At 44.2% G+C, this 21,097-nt stretch overlaps 1 protein-coding gene across 3 annotated transcripts in view; it reads left to right on the forward strand.

The window, feature by feature from the left end:
• Window positions 1-21,097, forward strand: part of CTPS2 (CTP synthase 2) — a 232,487-nt gene that overhangs the window by 88,831 nt on the left and 122,559 nt on the right. For all 3 annotated transcript variants that reach the window (XM_083172428.1, XM_083172427.1, XM_083172429.1), the window contains 3 exons: window positions 215-347; window positions 4,311-4,399; window positions 20,828-20,922. In XM_083172428.1, coding sequence (XP_083028554.1) covers window positions 215-347; window positions 4,311-4,399; window positions 20,828-20,922 — 317 coding nt within the window. The remainder of the gene's footprint in view (window positions 1-214; window positions 348-4,310; window positions 4,400-20,827; window positions 20,923-21,097) is intronic.

The following is a 21,097-nucleotide window of genomic DNA, read 5'->3' on the forward strand; positions in this document are numbered from 1 at the left end:
ACCGTTTAAAAGCTGCAGTGGGAAAGAGTCTTTATGGCTCTTACCCGTTTAAAGACCCATTTAAAAAAAGCGGGTCATTACCCGTGTAGGCAGTGGGAAAGCAGCATCATCCTGTAGAACACAATAGGCTGTTTTAAAATATCCTGTCACTTGTACTATATGATATGACGAGTTACATAATACTTTGTATGGTAATTGTAATCATATCCATCAGATACGAAAGATTACAGCAGACCTGCTCAATTGCACTGGTTGGAAAATACACAAAACTGAGTGACTGCTACACATCGGTCTTCAAGGCTCTAGAACACTCCGCCCTGGCCATTAATCACAAGCTGAATTTAATGGTAAGCTTTCTCCTTCCTGTGCTCAGGTCTTTCAGATGGTTCTCACTGCACGGAGTGGTTGCTGAACAATCTCTTTCTACATGACTGAGTAACAATTACAATTGATAAAAGTATAGTCTTGGGAACCATCAGAAACTTTTTTTTCAATTTTCAACAAATCTGTGAAAATCATTGTGCAGTATAATTAGCATTATTACCATTATTAGCAGTTATTTATATACTGCATACATATTACAGAGAATATTCAATCCTTCACAGCAGGCAAAGCCCCAATGGGGCCTCCGTCCAGACATTATTGAATTAATTGTTGTGTATATAGGTTCTTATTTATTTTATTTTTTTAAGTAAGTTAAAGAGAAGCTTAATCAATTTTTTTTCTAGATTTCGCAGGGCTGATTGTATGTCAGATGAATCTCTTTCCGTGCATGCATGGGCAGAAGCAAGTCTAAATCGTACAGATCTCTGGCGGATCTCGCTTTGTGTGAAATGGATATATCAGGGTGGGAACAATGGGCGTCAACAATGCAATCTCACGGAATTGTTCAGTCTTGTGGGAGTGTTAATGGATTTTGGTGGATGTGTAATTAGAGGTCTGTGTTATTTTGAGTAATGCAAACAGAGAAGGGAATCCTCAGTTTCATACAGATCTCATGCACGCAGCCTATGGCTATGGAAATACAGTGAGCAATGTTGCTTCCTGCTTGAAGCCACATGGATCCTCTCATTGGTTGAGCTATTTTAAGTCTACAGTCATAATGTCGCTATTCCTCATGTCCATATAAAAATATTAACTTTGTCATAATATGAACATTGGTCATGTTGACATTTATCATGTAGAAAGTGATGACATGTTGACAAATTAGATAATAAAACTACAGATATGGCCAAATACATCTATCCTTCATAATTAGCGTGGCGAGTGTACGTGGTACACTTCCTCCTGACCTGTTCATAACCCACTATCCACATCTGCGTGGAGTTGATTTTATAAAGCGTGGTGAGCGGACGCGTAAAACAAGCCCAAAGTGTGCCGAGCACAGCAAGCCCCGCGAGGGGACGTGGATTACTTGAAGTGTATTCCACTTCCCCTCACTGCGCTCGCCACGCTTTGGTCTTGTTTTACGCGTCCCCTCGCGGAGCTTGCTGCGCTCGCCACACTTTAGGCTTGGTGGCTCGCTGCGCTCGCCAGACTTTATAAAATCAACTCCATGCCGATGTGAATAGTGGGAGTATGAACAGGTCGGGAGGACCCGTAACGCTTCGGGCTGATGTTTTTATTCCGGGAAGCTCTAAAAGAAATTAATTGGGGAGAGTTATTCGAAGGAAAGAAGGCAGAGGAAATGTGGGATACATTTAATAATGTGCTAGAATCACTAACTACTAAATACATTCCAAAAGTCAACAAGGGTAAATTTAACAAAAAAAAGCCAACATGGTTGGACAAAAAAGTAAGGACAGCGATCAACAATAAAACAAAAGCGTTTAAGTTCTATAAAAATAACGTAAATGAGGAGACGTTCATCAAGTATAAAGAAACAAACAAAACTTGTAAAGAGGTAATCAAAGTAGCTAAAAGGGAAAACGAAGAGCGTATAGCCACAGAAAGCAAAACTAACCCCAAGAAGTTTTTCAAGTACATAAATAGCAAGCGAATAATTAAAGAGAACATAGGTCCACTAACAGATATCAACGGTAAAAATTTTGCAGAAGATAATGAAAAAGCGGAAGTGTTAAATAAGTTCTTCTCATCAGTATTTACTAGGGGAGAGCAGTTAGTGGAAAGCACAGATACCTCAACTGGGACAAACAAACCGGACCACAATATGGATCTCTCGACCGAGGATATCATTTTGAGGCTCAGCAAAATAAAAACTAACAAATCACCAGGGCCAGATGGTATACATCCTAGGGTACTAATGGAGTTAAGGGAGGAACTAGCGACCCCTCTATATTGCATTTTTGAAAATTCACTATCAACAGGTATGGTACCAAAAGACTGGAAAATAGCAGAAGTAGTGCCAATATTTAAAAAAGGTAAAAGGGATGACCCTGCAAATTACAGGCCTGTGAGTTTAACATCAATAGTGGGTAAAATATTTGAAGGAATTTTAAGGGATGGTATCCTGGAATACTTAGACCTTCATAGTTTACTTAGTATTAATCAACATGGGTTTGTGAAAAATCGTTCCTGCCAGACAAATTTACTGGGCTTCTACGAGGATGTCAGCAAAAACCTTGATAATGGAAACGCAGTAGATGTGGTCTTCCTTGATTTTGCAAAAGCTTTTGATACAGTACCACACAAGAGGTTGATAAATAAAATGGTGGACCTGGGACTATGTGCAAATATCTGTAGATGGGTAGGGAACTGGCTGTGTAATAGAGAACAAAGAGTGGTTGTGAACAGTGCAGTATCAACTATGATACCAGTACTAAGTGGAGTGCCACAGGGTTCGGTACTGGGGCCCATCTTGTTTAACATTTATATTAACGCTATCGGGATGGGGATTCTCAGCGATGTATCCATCTTTGCTGATGACACAAAACTGAGTAGAGTTATTGAATCAACAGAAGATGTGAACATACTTCAAAATGATCTTAACAAACTAGATGAATGGGCTAAAAAGTGGATGATGAGGTTCAATGTGGATAAATGCAAGGTTATGCATCTTGGGAGACGTAACCAGTGTGCAAGTTACAACCTAAGCGGGAAGGCATTAGGTACTTCAGCACTTGAAAAGGATCTAGGAGTCCATATAGATAATAAGCTGGGGTGCAGTGTTCAATGTCACATTGCAACAAAAAAGGCCAACAGAATTCTAGCATGTATTAAAAGGGGCATGGAAACTAGGGACTCAAAAGTAATTATGCCACTGTACAAGGCATTGGTTAGACCACACCTTGAATATGGAGTACAGTTCTGGGCCCCACACTATAAAAAGGACATCATGGAATTGGAAAAAAAACAAAGAAGAGCAACAAAGCTTATTAGGGGAATGGAGAATTTAAGCTATGAGGATAGAATAAGCAAGCTAGGACTATTTACACTAGAGAAGAGACGTTTAAGGGGGGACATGCTCAACATGTACAAATATATCAGGGGCCAATATAAGGAACTCTCAAGCACTCTTTTTACTGCAAGAAAGGAAACTAGGACACGAGGGCACGAATTTAGATTAGAGGAAAGAAAATTTCGTTCCCTCAAAAGAAAAAAAATCTTTACGGTCAGAGCAGTCAAACTTTGGAACTCTCTTCCTGGAGAGGTGGTGTTGGCAGATACAATAAATACGTTCAAAATAAGGTTGGACAAGCATTTATTGGATAAAAATATCCAGGGGTACTAATAAGAACCATATTCTGTCTTTTACAAGGGATAAGCTATTAAAACGTAGGTTGAACTAGATGGACGCAAGTCTTTATTCAGCCTTATCTACTATGTAACTATGTAACTATGGATAGTGGGGGTTTGAAATGGAGGCATTTACCAGTATGTAACATGGAGCACTGGCAAATGTGTCCTTTATTGTGCATGAGACGCACTTGTGCACTGCAACCCCCTCCCCTTTGTGCATGAGACGCACAAGAGTATCAGACACTTGTACGTCTCAGGCAGATGGAGCGCCTCTTCGCCGGCGCCCGCATGATCGCCTCTCCACTGGCGTCCGCCAGCGCTAAGGGTCTGGAGGTTACCTGCGCTGTGTGAGAGGCACTCACAAGGCTTGCCGGGGATGCCGGGGACAGAGTTGCATCTCGCGGGGACAGTACGGTGACTACGCTGCCTGACGGGGACACTACGCTGACTACGCAGGGCTTCCGCTGGGACACTACGCTGACTACGCTAGGCAGCCGTTGGGCTGGGCTGACAACGTAGTGTGCCGCTGTGAAACTACACAAGTACCATTTATTTACAGTTCATACTGTATAATAATATTAATCATTAATGTTTTCTTCAAATTTCCTTAGTACATAGACTCTACGGAACTGGAACCTTCAACTAAAGCTGAGGATCCTGTGAAATTCCACAAAGCCTGGGAAAAGTTGTGCAAAGCTCAGTAAGTCACATTTTTTATAAGTATCCCGTATTGTGGTATATTTTTAAAGACAAATGGTACTTTTAAGAGTCCTTATTTTTTCTTCAGTGCTATGTACACATTATAAGACCAAACCATTGATGTCCTGCACCCGCTTTGTGGGAGAGAACACGCACTGCCCCTCAAGCTGTATGTACACGTGACTCGTGCTCTGTATGGCTGGATGAGCTTATCGTACAGCTTCACCACTCTTCGGGTAGAGTACTGTTCTGTAAGAGGAAACTGCTGAGCACTTTGCAGCCAACACCTGACTTTTCATTTTCTCTTTCAATGGTCCTGGTGACACAGCTCAACATTGGGATGTAGGAGGGTCTGTAGGAGCCAGGCACCTATCCTAAAGCTTTTGGAGGGTAGGCTCCTCCCTTCTGCATCCCAGACTCCCCAGTTCGTGTTAGGTGCCCACTGGAGTGGGTGCTATTCTAAAGGGCTGCCGGAGCAGCCGAAGGATTTGAGTTAGTTAGGGTTTTTATTATTTTATTAATTTTTACACTAGCTAGGTAGGCACAGTGTGAGGATTCTCTCTAGTGAATCCTCACACTGACAGCGCAGCAGGAGCTGACAGAAGCGCGTCCTGTCAGCTCGCTGTGCACATGGGAGACGCTGTCTGGCCTCCCTGTGCAGCGCTTACAGCTTCTTTTAAGAAGCTGCCTGGGCTCCGGAGCGCTCTGAAACCGGCTTCACGCTAGGTGGGGATCATGGAAGACAGGCGCTCCGTGATGGCGGCGGCCATTTTACGCGGAGCTTACACACTGAGCTCCTGATATGAGAGGACAGCAGTGTGTTACAGGCATGTTCCAAGTGGTCCCCAGCTGAGGGGGAGATACTGGAACTAGGAGATCCTGCACTGGGAGCGGCTGTCTTGGGGTGGTTGGCGCCAAAAGTCACGGACCCCGCAGCAGCAGGGACTTGGTCTCTTCCCTCACTCTGTTTTGGCGCCATTCGGAACGCTTGCAGCGGAGCTGAGCTGGCTGACAGATCCTGGCAGAGTGTTTGGATTTCCTGGGCATCGCTTTCCCCACATCTGAAACCATCAGACAGATAAGTGACTGGGTGCATTGGCTCGGTATAAATGCTTGTACAGTGAATGTGCTGGGACTGGTATATTTTACATCATGTCTGAGCATCAGTCTGTGGTTTTGGGGGAGGGAGCCCTTAGTACATTGAGCGCTTGCAGTGTTTGTACACTGAAATTTGTCCCTTAGCAGATGGCCAAGGGGGACTTGTGTATTACTTGCGCTGCTGTGAAACCCATGGGGAGTGAACCCCAGAGGGTAGAGCAATTGTAACCTGCGTGGGCCAGTGCCCTTGGCAGGTCTGTGAATGCTTTAGTGCAATTGCTGGACAGACAGAGTGATAGAAACATAGAAACATAGAATTTGACGGCAGATAAGAACCACTTGGCCCATCTAGTCTTCCCCATTTTTTAAACATGTTACCTCAAACCATATTTGATCCTTATTTTTTTGTAAGGATATCAATTTATTTATTTATTTATTACCAGTTTCTTATATAGCGCACACATATTCCGCAGCGCTTTACAGAGAATATTTGAACATTCACATCAGTCCCTGCCCCAGTGGAGCTTACAATCTATATTCCCTACCACACGCACATTCTAGGGTTAATTTTGTTTGGAAGCCAATTAACCTACCAGAATATTTTTGGATTGTGGGAGGAAACCGGAGTACCCGGAGTAAACCCACGCAAGCACAGGGAGAATATACAAACTCTGCACAGTTAGAGCCATGGTGGGAATCGAACCCATGACCTCAGTGCTGTGAGGCAGTAATGCTAACCATTACACCATCCATATCAATATGCCTATCCCAAGCATGTTTAAATTGTACTACTGTATTTGCCTCTACCACCTCTGATGGGAGGCTATTCCACTTATCTACTACTCTTTCTGTGAAGTAATTATTCCTCAAATTTCCCCTGAATCTTCCTCCCTCTAGTTTCAGTGCATGTCCTCGTGTTCTGCTGCTCCTCTTCCTGTGAAGAATGTCTCCCACCTGTACCTTGTTAAAACCCTTGATATATTTGAAAGTTTCTATCATGTCCCCCCTTTCCCTTCTCTGCTCTAAAGTATACATATTAAGATCTTTTAGTCTTTCCTGGTACGTTTTGTGATGTAGGCCATGCACCATTTTAGTTGCCCTTCTTTGTACAGTCTCTAATGTATTTATATCCTTCTGGAGATATGGCCTCCAGAACTGAACACAATACTCTAGATGAGGTCGTACCAATGACCTATACAGTGGCATTATTACTTCTTTCTTTCTACTGCTGATACTTCTCCCTATGCAACCAAGCATCTGACTTGCCTTCTTCATTGCTTTGTTACATTGCCTACCTGCCTTTAAGTCCCCTGAAATAGTGACACCTAGATCCCTCTCTTCCTCAGTAGTTTCCATTATAGTGCCATTTATACTATATTTAGTCTTTGGATTTTTGCAACCCAAGTGCATGATTTTGCATTTTTTGGCATTAAACTGTAGTTGCCATGCTCTTGACCATTCCTCTAATCTACCTAGATCATCAATCATTTGTTTTACCCCTCCTGGTGTGTCTACCCTGTTGCATACCTTTGTGTCATCTGCAAAAAGGCACATTTTACCCTCAATTCCATTTGCAATATCACCAATAAAGATATTAAAAAGCACTGGTCCAAGTACAGATCCCTGGGGTACTCCACTTGTAACCTTTCCCTCCTTTGACTGTACTCCGTTTACTACAACTCTCTGTTTTCTGTCCTGCAACCATGCTCTTATCCATTCAACTATCTTAGAATCCAATCCCAAGCTTTCAAGTTTATTTAACAGTCTGCAATGTGGGACAGTGTCAAAAGCCTTACTAAAGTCTAGATAAGCTACATCTACAGCCCCACCTTGATCTATTACTTTAGTCACCCAGTCAAAAAAGTCAATAAGATTTGTTTGACATGATCTTCCCCCAGTAAACCCATGCTGTTTTGGATCCTGTAAATTGCTGGTTTTGAGATATTCTACAACTCTTTCTTTTAAGAGTGTTTCCATCAATTTCCCTACTACTGATGTAAGGCTCACTGGTCGATAGTTGCTTACCTCTTCTTTGCTTCCACTTTTGTGCAGTGGGACTACATTTGCTGTTTTCCAGTCCTCTGGGATTACTCCAGTAGCTAGTGACTGGTTGAATAATTCTGTTATTGGTTTTACCAGCTCCCCTTTGAGCTCTTTTAGTATCCCTGGATGTATCCCATCTGGCCCCATTGATTTATCCACTTTCAGTTTTGAGAGTTCTGTGAGGACTTTCTCCTCTGTAAATGTACTTGTTTCTCCCTCAGTTTTCTGACTATACTTGCAACTTAATTGTGGCCCCTTCCCCTCTCTTTCAGCAGTGAATACTGAGCAGAAATAATTATTAATATTATCTGCTATTACATTGTCCCCCTCAAGAAAACTTCCGCTCTCTGTCTTTAGTCTTATTATTCCACTTTTTGTTATTCTCCTTTCACTTATATACCTAAAAAAAGTTTTCCCCCCTTTACCCACTGATTGGGCGATTTTCTCTTCAGCCTGTGCTTTTGCACATCTGATTACCTTCTTAGCCTCCTTCTGTCTAACAAGATACACCTCTTTGTCCTCATTCTTCTGCGTCTTCTTAAATTTCTTAAAGGCCAACTTTTTTGCTTTCACAATACTTGCTACTTCTTTTGCAAACCACAATGGCTTCCTTTTTCGTGTGTTTTTCCTAACTCTTTTGACACAAAGTTCTGTTGCTTTTAGAATTGCACTTTTTAATTTTTCCCACTTATCCTGCACTCCTTCCAAGTTCCTCCACTCTGCCAAAGAATCCCTTACAGAGTTTCCCATCTCTACAAAATCAGCCTTCCTAAAATCTAACACTTTTGTTTTTGTGTGAGATGAGTCAGTCTCTGTCTTTATTTTGAACCATACTGCTTGATGGTCACTGGATCCCAGGTTTTCACCCACATTTATGTGGGTGATGTCTTGGTAGATTCTCAGAGACCTATGTCATCATCTCAGCAGTCCTCTGGCTCCTTGCCTCTGACCCAGGCAGATCCTGGCTTCCTTCAGGTCATGCAGGATACTGCAAAAGGAATTAGCAGGTTTAGTGAACTACTAGACAAAATAGATGTTGATTCTGTGGGGACCCCTAAAAGGTCTTATTCAGTGCCTTTGCTTGTTGCTGAAGAGGATGGAGAATATGCAGACATCCCCTGGGAGCAGGGAGATGAGTCTGAGGATTCCTCTGCCGCAGGGGTGGAGGATTTGATTACTGCTGTAAAACAGGCTTTAAATTTGTCTGTGGAAGATAAAACTCCTGCAAAAGGTGTGTTTAAACGGCAGCGTAAGGAAGCTGTTACCTTCCCTGCAGATGAAGGTTTACAGGATTTATTGGAAGGGGCTTGGAAAACACCCGATAAAAGGCTGCAGATGCCAAAGAGATTTTTAAGTCTGTATCCCATGCCTGAGGCTCATGCAGACCTCTGGGAGAAAGTTCCAGTGGTAGATGCTTCTGTGGCACGCTTGTCAAAAGCCACTGTGCTACCAGTGCAGGGGGGAGCAGCCTTTAAGGACCCCATAGATAAAAAGCTGGAGGGTAACCTCAAGGCAATTTTTGAAGGGGTGGGCTACACACTCCTCCCTCTGATTGCTTCAGCCTGGGTCTCTAAGGCTATGATTGTGTGGGCCAATGACCTGTGCACTATTTTACATGCTGATCCTTGTGTGTTGTTACTTGCGGAGAAGCTTAAAGCAGCTGCAGAGTATGTGCTTGAGGCTGAGGAGGAAGCTCTCAAAATGGCTGCCAGAGTTTCCACAGTGTCCGTCAATGCCAGGAGAGTGCTCTGGCTTAAAGCTTGGGAGGCGGATAACGAGTCTAAGAAGGCCTTAGAGGCATTGGCTTTTAAAGGAAAACTGTTGTTTGGTTCAGAACTAGAAGAAATTATTAAGCAGGCCACGGGTGGTAAAAGTACCTTCCTGCCGGCCCCTGCAGCCAAGCAAACATCAAGGTTTTCTGCTTTTAGGACGTCCTTTCAGCCCTTCCCTAGAGGAGGTGCGTCCTTTCGAGGACAATCCTTTAGGGGAAAGTTTCAGTCCTCCAGGGGCAAGGCCCCAAAGTCTAAATTTGGTTCCTTTCATAAGAAACCAAACACCAAAGGAGAGGACAAACCCGCCGCATGACTACCAGGGGATTTGCCCGGCGGTGGTCAAGGTGGGGGGGCGTCTGTCACAGTTCAGGGACGCATGGGCATTGTTAGACCAGGATTCCTGGGTATTAGACATTATATCCCAGGGTTACAGAATTCCCTTCAAAGGTCTTCCTCCAAAAAGATTCATTCCCACACCACTACCAAAGGAGGCTCGGCTCCGTACAGCTCTCTTGGGAGCGGCTCACTCTCTTTTAGAGAAGGGTGTGGTGATCCCGGGCCCCAGAGCGGAGTGGAAAAAAGGCTTTTATTCCACTCTGTTTCTGGTGCCCAAACCAGACGGGTCTTTCAGACCGATTCTCAATTTAAAGTCATTGAATATCCATTTGTGGGTAGACCATTTCAAAATGGAGTCTCTACGGTCAGTGCTGCTAAGCCTGGACCAGGGAGAATTTTTGGCGTCCATGGATGTCCAGGAAGCATACCTTCATGTTCCTATCCATCCAGAACATCAGGCTTTATTGAGGTTTGCGATAGGAGACCTGCATTGGCAATTCCAGGTGTTGCCCTTTGGTCTGGCTACAGCGCCAAGGGTATTCACCAAGATAATGTCAGTAAAGGCGGCGGTGCTTCGGCTGAGGGGAATCACTGTGATTCCATATTTGGACGACCTGCTGTTCAAAGCGGAGTCAGCAGAAAAGCTAAAGAGTCACTTGGCAGAAGCCATCGGGTTTTTGCAGGCTCACGGTTGGCTTTTAAATTTACAAAAGTCTCAGTTGGTGCCGTCACAGAGACTCCAGTTCCTGGGAGTTGTTCTGGATACCCATCTACATCGGGTATTCCTACCAGAGGCAAAGGCCAGGGACCTGGCTGCCTTGGTCCAGGAGATCCTCGGGTCTCAGAGCACATCAGTTTGGAGGTGTCTCAAGCTGCTGGGGAAGATGGTGGCGTCTTTCGAGACATTACAGTTCGCCAGGTTCCACTCTCGAGTGTTCCAGTGGAACATTCTGACAGCCTGGTCGAGGAATACTCAGACCATGAAGTCGGAACACATAGTGTTGTCTCCAGAAACTCGGTCTTCCCTGAAATGGTGGATGGAGGTGGATTCCCTTCAGTGGGGTCAGTCTCTGCAGTCCTGGAGCTGGCTGGTAGTCACTACCGACGCCAGTCTCAGGGGCTGGGGGGCAGTAGTCTTGGACCTGTGTCTCCAGGGCTTATGGACCTCGGAGGAGTCTGCCTTGCCGATCAATATCCTGGAACTGAGAGCTGTGTGGAAGGTGATTTCTCTGGCAGGAGAAAGATTACAGGGGCTCCCTTTAAGGATTCAGACCGACAACGCCACAGCTGTGGCGTATCTGAATCACCAGGGAGGCACACGCAGCAAGCTGGCTATGTGGGAGGTGTCCCGGATCTTCTTGTGGGCGGAACAGAATGTTCCAGCGTTATCAGCGATATTCATACCAGGGGTGGAGAATATAGAGGCCGACTTCCTGAGCAGGGAGGAGCTGCTGGAAGGAGAATGGAGACTGAACCCACAAGTATTTCTTCAGATTACACTGAAATGGGGAACTCCGGATGTGGACCTGATGGCATCAAGGTTCAACCATCAGGTGCCCACGTTCTATGCCAGGACAAGGGATCCACTGGCAGAAGCAGTGGATGCTATGACCATCCCCTGGGAAGGGAATCTACTTTATGTCTTTCCGCCAGTTCCAATGCTGGCAAGAGTTTTGAAAAAGATACAGGCCCAGGCAATCCCGGTGATTTTAATGGCCCCAGATTGGCCAAGGAGGTCCTGGTACTCGAGGCTTCAGAGATTGTCTGTGGACTCGTGGCGTCTACCTCTGAGGTCAGACCTTCTAAACCAAGGACCGTTCAACCATCTGGATTCAGCTCGGTTAAATTTGACGGCTTGGCTGTTGAAACCGCCATCTTGAAGAACAAAGGGTTCTCAGAGGCTGTGGTTAACACCATGATTAAAGCTAGAAAGTCAGTGTCTTCTGCAAATTATTATAGGGTCTGGAAGACCTATATTAGGTGGTGTGAAAGGCAGAAGTCACACACATCGCGTTTTAGATTGGCTAAATTGCTTGAGTTTTTGCAGGATGGCTTTTCCTCTGGGTTAAGCCTTCAGTCACTCAAAGTGCAGATCTTGGTCTTGTCAATTTATTTCCAAAAAAGGATAGCATTGTTACCGGAAGTACAGACCTTCCTACAGGGGGTTTCTCGATTGAAACCTCCCTACAAGCAACCAGTAGCGCCATGGGATTTATCTCTGGTTCTGGAGTGCCTTCAAAAGGCGCCTTTTGAGCTGTTAAGGTCGGCTGACCTCAAATTCCTTACATGGAAACTGGTATTTTTGTTGGCGGTGGCGTCAGCAAAAAGAGTATCGGAGTTGGGAGCATTGTCCTGCAAGTCTCCCTTCCTTATATTTCATGATGATAGGGCTGTCCTTCGGACAGTACCCCAATTTTTACCAAAAGTAGTCATCTAAATCAGGAGATAGTTCTGCCTGTGTTTCAACCCCCAGAGGGTTCAAGGAAAAGGGACAAATTGAGGAATTTGGATGTTGTGCGCGCCTTGCGCATTTATGTGGACAGAGTGAAGAGTGTCAGGAAGACTGATACTTTGCTAGTTTTGTATGATGTACACAAAATTGGTTGGCCTGCTTCTAAGCAGACCATTGCTAGGTGGTTGCGTTCTGTAATTGCTTTTGCATATACTAAAGTTGGTAGGCCTGTGCCGGCCAGGATTAATGCGCATACCACCAGGTCAGTCGCCACCTCTTGGGCGGTTCGACATGGGGCAACAGCTGAGCAGGTTTGCAGGGCTGCCACTTGGTCATCTGTTCATACCTTTGCCAAATTCTATAGGTTCCATGAGTTCGCGTCGGAGGACGCATCATTCGGCCGAGCAGTGATGAGAGCTGCAGATCTGAGCGTACCCACCCAAAGGACCGGCTCTGGAACGTCCCAATGTTGAGCTGTGTCACCAGGACCATTGAAAGAGAAAAAGGGATTTTTGTAAGAACTTACTGTTCGAATCCCTTTCTCTGATATGGTCCTGGTGACACAGCGATCCCTCCCTTACGCTCAGTAAGTATGCCAGGTTCATGATGTTTCATGTTATATATGGTTAGAAGTTATTTTAAAATTGTGCATATAATATGTGCAGGCGTTTGTACTGAGTTAATGTATTCCAGTGGCTATGAAAGATTGAACTGAGGAGTCTGGGATGCAGAAGGGAGGAGCCTACCCTCTAAAAGCTTTAGGATAGGTGCCTGGCTCCTACGGACCCTCCTACATCCCAGTGTTGAGCTGTGTCACCAGGACCATATCAGAGAAAGGGATTTGAACGGTAAGTTCTTACAAAAATCCCTTTATATTGCAGGGAAACCTTTCACCTGTTCTCACAGGCAGTAGTGGGGGAATTACATTCGATGTTCTTACTTTAACATAGCACTCATGGTACTGTACTATGAGAAAAGGACTTTATTGCAGACATTATTGGAACAATTTAATCCTTAAATGACTATAATACTTTTCCATGATATCATCCTCCATGGAATATATATTCCCATGTTAGTCCTATTTATTGTGATAACTTTATAGGGGTTATTTTAATAAGCATTGGAGAGAGATAAAGTGGAGAGAAATAAAGTACCATCCAGTCAGCTTTTAACTGCCATGTTTCAGGCTGTGGTTGAAAAGTGCCTGTTACAGTTGTATGAGCCCCAGAATGTGAATGGGGATTAGGTGAACACACAGGAAAAGGAGAACAAGATAATGCGATTGAACTGTGGAGAAACACAATACGAGGAGTGGCTATTCCATACTAATACCCTTTCACACCAGAATTTTCTGCTGTGAGCTGGAAGACATAGTGCGGTTGGAGGGGGCTCCGTGTCCCGATAGCGGTGGGCGAGGGCACCCGGCAGCTCCGTGTCCTGTGTAAAAAATTCTGTTTCTCCGTTCTATATCAATTATCCAACCACTGTACTTAATCAGTTTAAACAATTGTGTGTATGATTGTAGTGGACAAGATAGTTTTTGTCATCCTGCACTCCACTCTCAGTATCTCCACACATCTAGTCTATTGCCTTGTCATGTAGCCTCCTTCTTTATGGATCTCCCCATCCTGCTTGATTGGACTGTCTCCAGCCATCAATGTTTAAAGCCACCTCCTCACAATAGCTTATCTTACCAGAACCTAAAACCAATCTCTCTGCTTCCGAGTCCAACTAGTTCTTACTGTCTCTGTACTACCTTCTCTTTCTAGAGTGTAAACTCTCACAAACAGGATCCACTACCTCATGTCTGCACATTCTGGGCCAAATGTAATAGGGTGAGAGTTTCAGAAAGTGAGAGATTTTGGGAGATTTTTGTTTTTTAAAGCAGAAATCAATTACACTGCAAACCCAGGTTGATTTTGCCATGTCATTGATTGCTGCTTTAAAAAACATGGGAAAACTCTCCCAAAATCTCTCACTTTCTGAAACTCTCACCCTATTACATTTGGCCCTCTATATCTAACTTAAGTTCCCCTTACACTTGTTCAACATGCCTGATTTCCCTTGAACTTCCTTGAAAGCTCCATGGGAGTCTTACATCCAAATTTATCATTTTTTACTTGTGATATACAGTATTGCATGCAATTTATCCCATGTAAAAGGACTCCTGGGGAGCTGCCCGGGGAGTTTAAGGTAAATCGCCTGCAATATATCGCAGGTGCTTAAAAAATTTGCAATGTGCACCTGACACATGCAATTCCGTATCGTATGTACAGGAGGTCAATCTCTAGGTCCGATCTGATGCACATGGGGCCGCACATCAGAATGTCAAACACATGCGATTTTGACAGTTTTCACCCGATTTGTCAGCCCGATCCATCGCAGTAGTGTATGGCCACCTTTATATCTCCTTGTTTTGATTCTGTGTAGGATTTGTTGTATTGACTGTCCGGTGCTACAGAGGTTTGGGACACCTTATGCATAAATATTGATGATAAGCTCATCTGCAATATTTTGGCCATACTGTATGCTGCAGGTCCTACATCATCTATTCACTTTTTGTGAGGTGATAAAGTGGAAGGTGATAATGTAAGGCCAATCAACTCCTAACTGTCATTTTTCAAGCACAGATAATTGGCTGGTGCATTATGGACTTACAGTATCATGGACTTATTGTGGTTACTGATCAGCAATGGTTGGGTAAGAAATGCTGGCAGTCAGGATCCCGACAGGCAGAATACCAACAGCATGATTGGTGCTCTGCCATCTTTGCAGTTCACCTGATTCTGAAAGAGGGGATCCCATAGAAGAAAAGATGCCTGCACGCAGGGGGTTTCAAGACCTGATAGCTGTTGTGCAAATTTGCATAGACCTGCAATCAGATAGTCGCTGCAAATGGCTTGTCAAAATATCACTGATGGACGACTAGCTGCAAATCCATACGCAACTCACTCACTATCTAATGATTTTTCCAGTGTGCATATCTCTGGCATACCCCAATCCTCAGAGGAATGTCCATGGGAAGTGTAGGCTGGCCAGGTGAAGCTGTATGAGGAAATAGATCCAATGGGTGTCAATACCTAATGCATTTCACTTGTAAGACTGCAACTTTTTTTTTGAAAAGAAAGTGTTTGGTTCCCACCCACAAACACTGGCTTCCTGTCAGCCATGTTGTGAGGGGATTGTGAAAAAAATACAGATTTTTTTACTGTGTTTTCACTTGCGCATACTTGCTATGATACAGATGCATGTTCACTTGTTCGATAACCGATCAGCTCGCAAATGCGCGCAGTAGAGTTCAGGTCTGACAAATCCACACAGTACCATAGGGCAGATGCATAAGGCCTGGTGATAAAGAGGTGATAAAGCAGTGATAAAATGGAAGGTGATCATGTAAAGCCAATAAACTCTTGACTATCATTTTTTAAACACAGATAATTGGCTGATGCATTATCCCTTAAACTTTATCACCACTTTATCACTTTAGCATGCTTAATACATTTACCCCTATACCACACAAAGGAAGACCATTGAGGTGTTGCTGTTGGATATAATCCCTGCCTGGATCTCCCTTTCACTCGCTGATGATTTTCTCTCCTCTCCAGATGTCTTTGGTGGGCTTTGCTCATCACTTTCCCTCGTTACTTACTGAATAGAAGTGCCTTAGTAGATAATTGACTGGAGATTTTAGTTAGACTAAGTGGTGTACATGAAATATCATCTCTATGCAGCTGCATTGGAACTCGCTCCCCACTGACATGGTGCCATCACACAGTGAATAATGAAAACCTCCAAGCTAATCTTTCACACAGTATGTGGCATTTTCTTCCCAATTACCTCATCAGATTTTCTTTGAAGTTTAAGCTCAGAGAGGTAGTCAGTATGGGTATGTATATTACATAGAAGGATTAGTATAATTTTAAACTTTTTTTTATACCTAACCAATCAAGGTAATATGGATGAGTTTCCGAGTCATTTTTAGCCATGCTCTTCTAAAAGTATTCAGATCGCCATGTTTTATTGATGAATGAGACAAGGCAGAGCATTAATTACGTCTATAAAATATACTGTACAAAGAAATAAAGACACTTATCTATGTTTCTATCGGAACACATTCTATTAAAGCCTATCTGCTCATGGGATAAATGGAAGCCCACTGAGAGAACATGATGCATTTTCTACCAACATCCCACTAATATCCCAGATCGCATGCAACCTGTAAGCAGATAAGCCTGCATAGTTTAGCTGGGATTGTTTCTTAATATTAGCACTTTGATTAAATACCAATCTAAAAACAATGTCAACAGTAATTTAAATGTTCTAAAAAGTGCGCACTAGCAGCTTGTATGGTTAAGTGAAAAAGCAGGATCTCTGTCAGGAATCGCGGTATTCACGGTAATCGCACTGTCCATTCGCATCTTACCAACTGGCTGGTGCGTCCTGTGCCGCAGAGTAGCTGCTTGAATGTTTTGTCAAGATGTCCCTGTGTCTGTTCCCCGCGTGGTGGCATGTCTCCCAGCATTGTTGGCAAACCATAATGGACCTGGGCGACACCAGGACACACCATTGCTCACCTATCCAGTAGTCAACGTGAACCTAGGTATGATCATATGGCACAGGTAGAACCAGGTGAACCCGCTTCCTGGTTCTGCACTTATCACTGCTGCAGTTAGCAGATAATCTTCAGGCACTCCGGGATGTAAGCAGGCCTTCCAGACACCTCCACTGCCTTGAACAACTTGTTAATTCCTGTGTTTGTTCCAGAAAGTTTTCTTAAGGCTCCATGCTGCTTCCAATACCACTTACTTGGACTCTGTTGCAATAGCTGCTGGTTACTTTTCTGCTGCCAGATTGATTCCTGCGGTTCTACGCTTTTTCATCTATAGTTTCTGTCCGGGATACTGCAGAGCAGCTATAACCTGTTGCCATCAGTACTCAGTCCGATAACCTGTGTCCATCGGTACTCAGTCCGATAACCTGTTGCCATAGGTACCCAGTCTGATAACCAGTTGCCTTTGGTACCCAGTCCGATAACCTTTTGCCATCGGGACCCAGTCCAATAACCTATTGCCATAGGTATCCAGCCTGATATCCAGTTATCATTGGTATCCATCCCGATATCCAGTTGCCATTGATATCCAGCCCGATATTCAGTTGCCATCGGTATCCAGCCAGTTATCCAATTACCATTGGTATCCAGTCCGATATCCAGTTGCCATCGGTACCCAGCATGATAACCAGTTGCCATCGGTGCACAGTCCGACAACTAGTTGCCGACGGTACACAGCCCCATACCCATTACCATCAGTACACAGCCTGATATTCATTACCATCTGTACACAGCCCGATACTCATGCTATCTTCTTAGTACATCTGGTGGAATAGGGGAACCTTGACAGGGGACCACGACCTGTCTGTTGGTTGCAACAAAGTCCATAGTCCCTTACTGGTCTTCCTTGTGAACACCACCAATGGATAAGGCTCCGCACTCTTGTCAGGATATTCGCCAACTTCCCATTTGCCTGTGCCCTCCATGTGTCAGTTTCCTCGCTATATATGCACCATCAGATAAAGCCTCCATTGTTCAGCTATCCGGCCCAGTCCACTGACCAACGTCAGTCACAGTCAGGAACACAGAGTCCACAGAACCTGAAAGATCTCCCTATTCCTTCACCAAGATAGCAACATTCACAAAAATTGTCACTCAACTTTTCATGCGCTTGTTCTTCAATATTTTCCCTTTTTCCTTCTCCTAATTACCTCGAATGAGAAATGCTCATGTGGAGAGAATCAGAAAGGGATATACATATTGATTTTCTGTTTAATACATAAATACATAGCATAAATCACAGAATAAAGTTCATCGATAAGTAAAACCACAATGACATGATTTAAAATAGCAGCAGGGTGAAATCCAAAGTGGCAGGACAAATAACAATTTACCGGAAAGGCTGGAACTGGCTGTCCCCGGGACATTGCATACAAGCGCTTTAAGAACTGCCAGTCAGTTCCATCCTTTGGGGTAAATTGATATTTGTCCTGCCACTTTGGATTTCAACGTGCTGCTGTTTTAAATCATGTCATTGTGATTATACCTACCAATGTCTTTTATTCTGTGATTTATGTTATGTATTAAACATCACTATGTATATTCCTTTCTGATTCTCTGCACATGAACGTTAATCTAAAAACAAACTGTTAAAGATAATTATGTCAGAAAATCAATATGTGATACATTGCATAGTAATAAAATGTATTGATTTAATTCCTATCTGTCCTTTGACAAGTGGAGTAGGCAGAGTAAAGATCCATGTAAAATGAAGGTACTTGTTTCCTAGCACGGCGCCCACGATTTTCAATCGTTTGGCATCTTATGCATTGTATCGCATTACATGCCATATAGCCGCATGCGATGCGATGCGATTTTGGCCCCCCTATATGATTTTTAATTGTATAATCACCCTAATGGGTGCTTACAGTGTTAAATGCACCCCCACTATGAACGCCAACCCAAAGCGTGGCGAGCACAGCGAGCCCACGAGGGGCGGCGGTACGCGTTCTCCGACCTTTTCATACCCCCACTATCCACGTCGGCGTGGAGTTGATTGTAGATAGTGTGGCGTGTGCAGCGAGCCACCGAGCCCGAAGCCTGGCGAGCGCAACGAGCCCTGTGAGGGGACGCGTATTACTTCACATGTATTCCGCGTCCCCTCGCGGGGCTCACTGCACTCGCCACGCTTCCGGCTCGGTGTCTCGCTGCACTCGCCACACTATGTGAAGTCAACTCCACGACGACGTGGATAGTGGGGGTATGAAAATGTCAGAGGGCGCGTTCCGCCGCACCTCGCGGGCTCACTGCACTCGCCACGCTTCGGGTTGGTGTTGATACTGGGGGTGGCGTGGGCGTGCTTTTAACATTATACATACAGATAGTGGTTGATGCTCAAATTAGTTCAGTAATACCATTCAGGTGCATGTAAGGGAGGGGTTAATACTGAGTAAGTTAAAAGACATTGGTTCCCCCCAGCACACTGAGTGGTATTAGTAACCAATCTTGAACACTACATGATAATAGAATTCAGAGATATTGGTTACATATACCTGCGCAGGTGTATGATATGCCCCCAAGCCACGTCAAGGCTTCTCTGTATATTGGGGGTGAACTGCTCCACGGCTCATGATTATGCTGCTTTGATCCATGTGTTGTTCCATGTTGATCCGCTGCTGCCCGTGGATAAGTATTGGCCTATTATCCTCATTTCAATAAATGTGCTGATATATCTTTCTGTGGATGTGCTGGTCCTATCATCTCAGAGTGGTGCTTGTGGTATAAGCCTATATTGATTTATTGACCTGGCACTTAACATCCTTTTGAAAAGTGTGCATCTCCCTCTAGCGACATATATATATATATATATATATATATATATATATATATATATATATCACCACATGAAAAGCCTGTGGGTACTTGTGTAGTTTCACGGCGCCTGATATATCGAATGCTATATCGGCCGATATATCAGATGCGATATTGGTCGATATATCAGATGCAATATCGGTCGATATAGCTAATGCGATATCGTCCGATATATCAATGCGATTTTTGACCTGTTCATAACCCCACTATGCATAGTGTAGCGAGCGCAGTAAGCCGCGTCCCCTCGCCACGCTTCGGGCTTGGTGGCTCGCTGCGCTCGACACACTATATAAAATTAACTCCATGCGTAGTGGATAGTGGGGTTATAAACAGGTCAAAAATCGCTTTGGATCGCATTGATATATCGGCCGATATCGCATCTGATATATCGGACGATATCGCACCCAATATATCGGGCGCCATGAAACTACACAAGTACCAGCCTGTGTTTGTCCCTCTGTACCTTACTCTGTAGGAGCCCTGACAGGCTCAGTGCTGCCTCTGATTACAAACACTCCCATGACAAGGCAGCTGCCGCTGCTGCTATCCTTCATGGGCCTGAGAAGCAGAGCTCAGCACAAGCCTCTCAGCCTCTGACCTCTTGTGCAAAGTGTTATGGGACTTAGTCAACTCCCAGTAATGCATTGAACACTTGTGCAGTCAGTGTGCCTTGGCTCCCAATGCTCAGCACCATTACTCATTGTCACATTGGCAGATAGGTGAAGCTGTAGCACTACCCCACTCCCATGCACAAAACCATTAGGTAAGAAAAGAAAAGCATGCCAACCACAGGGGGCCCCTAGATAGAGGGGGCCCAGGGGTACTGACCCCCTGTGCCCCCATTATAATCTGGCCCTGCATATTTGCCAAGTCTTCTGGAAGTGGCAGGAAACTTTTTCGAGAAGTCCCCGAACACCCAGAAGAATAGACGACTCTCCTGCATCTCTTCCAAGTGCTAGTGAAATGGGCAGGATGGGGAGAGTAATGTGAATTTCTGAGGGGTGGGTCAATCATTTTAGCCCCCCCACTCACAGCCTATCCACGACTTGCAGTATTTGTCCTGTGTAACAATGTGAGCACCCCCCCCCCCCCCACACACACACGCACACAGTATGCAGCAACTACTACCAGAGAGGAGGCATCAAAGTATTCATTACATGAGGTATGTTTCAAAAAGGCAATGATCTTTATCTGTTTAAAATGAACGGCTTTTCCAAATGATGTCACAGTTACACAATATATATAGGAGATAATACAGAATCATAAATAAACGTATTGATTGTTTTATTTTGATGTTTTATTTCTTAGGGGTATACTGGTTCCTGGCGGGTTCGGTTTACGAGGAACAGAAGGAAAAGTTCAAGCAATAACCTGGGCCAGAGAGAGAAAAGTTCCTTTCCTAGGTACGGCGGCTCTGTAAATATTTGTACATGAACTATATGGACATCTCCAGCCTAAGTGGAATAGATTGGACAGAAGCCACTGCCACTGAGGTCCCTGGCAATTAGCATGTGTGAAAGATGTATTACGCAATTTAAAGAGAAGCAGTATTGCATAAAGAAATCAGACAACTGAGTG

The sequence above is a fragment of the Crinia signifera genome, chromosome 2 (assembly GCF_055691185.1).
Source record: "Crinia signifera chromosome 2, ASM5569118v1, whole genome shotgun sequence".
NCBI lineage: Eukaryota > Metazoa > Chordata > Amphibia > Anura > Myobatrachidae > Crinia > Crinia signifera.